Below are 4,009 nucleotides of genomic sequence, written 5' to 3'. Positions count from 1 at the left end.
TCTTACATTAGACCGCTCTACAGGTGCGGAGGACAGGGACTGCACTCTGGGAAAAACAATATATACAGCAGAGAAACAGGTGTCCCTGCAGAAATCTTTCTGGTAGCATGTTCTGAGGATCTATTAATGTAATACACATAGTGAGGCCCAAACCTCTGTGACCAAACTGAACTTCTACGATTCAGATATTTCATATAAAACTGAAAGTAAATTGAAATACAAGTTAATATGCTGCAGTATTTCTAGGTTAAATCAATTAATTGAAAAATAAATTGACATTGATAATGTGCATTTGTTTTTACAGATGGTTGCATGTTCTTCACGGACTTTGCAGGAGGACATAATCATTTACACAAACTTCATGCAAGTGCGGCTCCCTTTTAAGTAAAACCAGGACCAACAAAATGTTTTATTATTCACATTAATTTTTATGCACATAAAATTATTTACAGCTCTTTTATGATGTTTACATTATTTTTTATATAGTTTTCTTATCAATTAAACAAACCTTTGCATGACATGTTGCTTAATGCGTTGGCGCATTCATATGCACTTTCAGAACTACAGTAACGTGAGAAAAGGACTAGGACTGGCTAGCTAAAACAGGTTCAGACCTGCTCCTTGAGTATACTAAAACTATACTATACTAAAGCTACTATTATTCAACAGTCTGATATATTACTTGCTTTGACTGGTAAATTAGAAATTTGAATATTGATTTTTTTTTCTTTATTACAGTTCTACATTTCATCTTGAGTCTGTAAATGTGACATATAACTGACTGATCACTGACAACAATCTTTGCCAGCAATTAAGTTGGATCTCATAGTCAAAATGGGCAGGTTATTTGCTTTTGAATGGCAGCAGAATTATCAATTTGAATAAGTCAATATCAAATGAGATAATTCAAATAGAACTGCCTGTGATCCTGCCAGCACACCTCTATTTGATCTTGGCTATTATGAAAAACTTTAATGGTAGGACAAAGTTACGTGTCTGTATGCTTACCTTTGGGGTTTGGAATACATTTAAGTAAAACTAATAATGTGACTGTAAGCTGAATGATTTAATGTCTTCAGCCAAAAGTTTAAGTGACTTTTCCAAAATGTAATAAATATACTTAATGGCAAATTCTGAGCTTTTCTTAAGGTTACTGCACATATGTAAAACAGAAGTGAGTCACAGAGACATTAATGTCATATAACGTTATAAAGCGATTCTCTTAAAAGTACATATTTGCATGCACGTTTGCATTGAGCAAGTAGGTCAACTGGATTAGAGCTTCATTCAACAAGTGTGCAAAATGTGAGCTTAGAAAGAAAAAGAGTGTTTACAAATGATCTTTTATAAGAATTGTAATTATTTATTGTGTGATAAAAAAAGCACATCATGGCGTGATATCATGATCTCCAAAAATCCATATAATATTAAAGCCTGACATGCAATAATTTAAATAAATGTATGTGTTACATAGGTTTTTTTAAAACATTGCATCCAATTATTGATGTACATATATATTGTTTTAACATGTACAAAATTATGTGAAATAACATGAGATCATAAAAAGTTTTATTGGTGTTCAGAAACATTGATTACACTTTTCCATTTTTTGTTCGTTATAGACAGGACAAGCATTTTTCACAACACTGTCTGTTGAGAAATGTTTTCTACAACATTAGCAAATGGCATTACAAAAGATTATCCACCAATTTAAACCGTTTTTTGTTTTTGTCTTACAGCATATAAAATTGTTTGCAACATTATTACACATTATAGAGAGATACTTTGTGACCTTGTTGAAGGCGAGTGTCTAGTGCATCAGGAGAGTAAGGATATGTGTTCATTTATCCTGACAACCCCTGCCCCTTCCTCTGCACTTGTCCTTACCATGCTTCTTTGTGTAGTAGGCCCTGGCTAGGCCAGCAATACACTGGCTGTATTCACGGAAGTTCACTTCACCATCGTGGTTCTTATCCAGTTCTTCCATGACCTCCTTAATATTGTCTGGATCCACTTTATCCTGAGACAGACATAGAGGGAGGAATGTCAATGCTGTAATTACTTGCATACCACTCATAGCTGTATTGCCGAGAAAAAAAACAAAAAAAAAAACAAGACCAACTTGTGGAGGCACTGAGTAACAGACACTAAAAAGAATATTAGCAAGTGAAAGATGGATAAAATGTAGAGCTTTATGCATGCATGTTATGACTCAGGGTAAACCCCTCTCATGCCAGGTTGCCATGATAACATTGCACAACAACCGCACAGCTTTTAATTAGGAAATAGATTTGTTGCAACATGTTGGAGGCGTTCACTTCCTCCAGCCAATAGCTTTCTTTCTCACAACTTCATCGTTTTTCTATGCATCTAACTAATTCTCACCTTAAATTCGGGACTGGTAATTTGGGCTTTGATTAGCTGTCCAAGTTCAGCAATACTGAGTTGGGTTTTCTGCTCATCTGTCCCTGCACATTCCTCAAAAACCTCCACTATGGCCACAATGGCTTTCTCCAGCTTAGACATGTCTATAAGAGAGAAAACAAGAGAGATAAATCATCTCAAGCACCAATGCCAGTTAGCATCTCTTCATGCACATTTATCAACCAGAAAGTCTTTAGCAAATGCAATACATCACAATTACACCTGTTCCAAAAATACCCCCAAAATTATTCATTGCAGTTCCATAAATTTCTTCTCTGTCCTATTTTTGTAGTTCTGTATTTCCTGCTTTTTGTACTCTCATTTTCTTTTTCTCTTTCTTTTTTCATTCACCTACCTTGGTTGGTTGGTGGGTTCCAAGAGAAGTAAAGCAGATGGTTTTTTGGAGTAAATCGTCTACTGCTTTAAAGCACAGATTTTATACTCCACAGCACACACAATGGAAGGGATGATTCATTCTTATGCTATGAAGGATCTGTAGCCACCCAATCCAGTTCTACGAGACCCACATGCCGTTAATAAAATAAAAAATTTTGTTACACTTTTTTTTAGCTTTGAGCATCATATTCTGATCTGTTTGATTATGGTAACTAATAAGTAAATAAACAAAATATAGGGGATTTCCCTAGTCAGACTTCATGGGAAATCTGACTCATATTTTAGTGACTCTTTCGCTCTCTCTCCTGGGTGTTGCCAGCCCTGAACGCCATATTTCCATGTCTTTTTTCTGATGTGAATGAGCAATACATTTAGGATAAAGATTAAAGACTCATTGTGCAGCTATATGATGCTGTTGCTGATATTTTCGTGGAGGTTTGAATATCAAGATTCAAGTGAAGGAATAACATGCTTCTCCTCTCTAAATCTAGTCTTTATGCATCAAAGAATACCTGATATTTGCAAAATGGACTCATATTGAAAAAAAAAACTACATTCATATTTTATCTGCAGCTGTACACAAAAAATGAAGCCATCTGGGATTATTCAGTATCTAAGCTTTTCCTTTATCAGCCATGTGTGTCGTAATACGTTGATATTAATCTAGTTTTGGATACTGAACAAGTAAACACCCGGATGAACAGACAACACCCTTTTGAATTCACTTTAACCGTACATACTTTCCACGGATGATAACAGAATATATATTTTTATTTTCATAAAACAAACAACAAAGTACATATCAATGTCACAAACCTCTGTGACAGATCTGTAGACTGTGAAGGGTGTGTACTTTTAAGTGTGTGTTATTTAACCCTCTTTTGTTCAGAGCCAGTACTTCTGTATGGTGAGCATATATACGCCCCCAGCATTTTTTAATGTAGTGCACAAACACACACCTAGACAAATATACACACACACGTAGGTGTATAGGTACCATAGACATGAAGATCCATCAGGAACGATCATGTCTAAAATTAGAATATGAAAAGGAAAATATAAAAGAAACTGCACAAAATAAAATCACTTTATAAGACATCAAAACTGATAATGGAAAACAAATATGTTGATGTTAGCATGTCGTTTTTTATTGCATTAATCAGAGACAGATGTGAACAGTAATTGTGCT

The 4,009-nt window shown here is 34.8% G+C and overlaps 1 protein-coding gene across 1 annotated transcript; it reads right to left on the bottom strand.

The window, feature by feature from the left end:
• Positions 1 to 1,342: 1,342 nt before the first annotated feature.
• On the bottom strand, positions 1,343 to 2,943 carry s100w (S100 calcium binding protein W). Its single transcript, XM_052578904.1, has 3 exons — positions 2,780 to 2,943; positions 2,386 to 2,528; positions 1,343 to 2,020 (listed from the first exon to the last, which is right to left on the bottom strand). The coding sequence occupies exons 2-3, from the start codon at positions 2,524 to 2,526 to the stop codon at positions 1,841 to 1,843; spliced, it is 321 nt and encodes a 106-aa protein (XP_052434864.1). The 5' UTR covers positions 2,527 to 2,528; positions 2,780 to 2,943; the 3' UTR covers positions 1,343 to 1,840.
• Positions 2,944 to 4,009: the final 1,066 nt, after the last annotated feature.

Source organism: Carassius gibelio, chromosome B16 (assembly GCF_023724105.1).
Source record: "Carassius gibelio isolate Cgi1373 ecotype wild population from Czech Republic chromosome B16, carGib1.2-hapl.c, whole genome shotgun sequence".
Lineage (NCBI taxonomy): Eukaryota > Metazoa > Chordata > Actinopteri > Cypriniformes > Cyprinidae > Carassius > Carassius gibelio.
The sequence above is the reverse complement of the archived record's forward strand: the minus strand, read 5'-3'. Positions and strand labels throughout refer to the sequence as shown.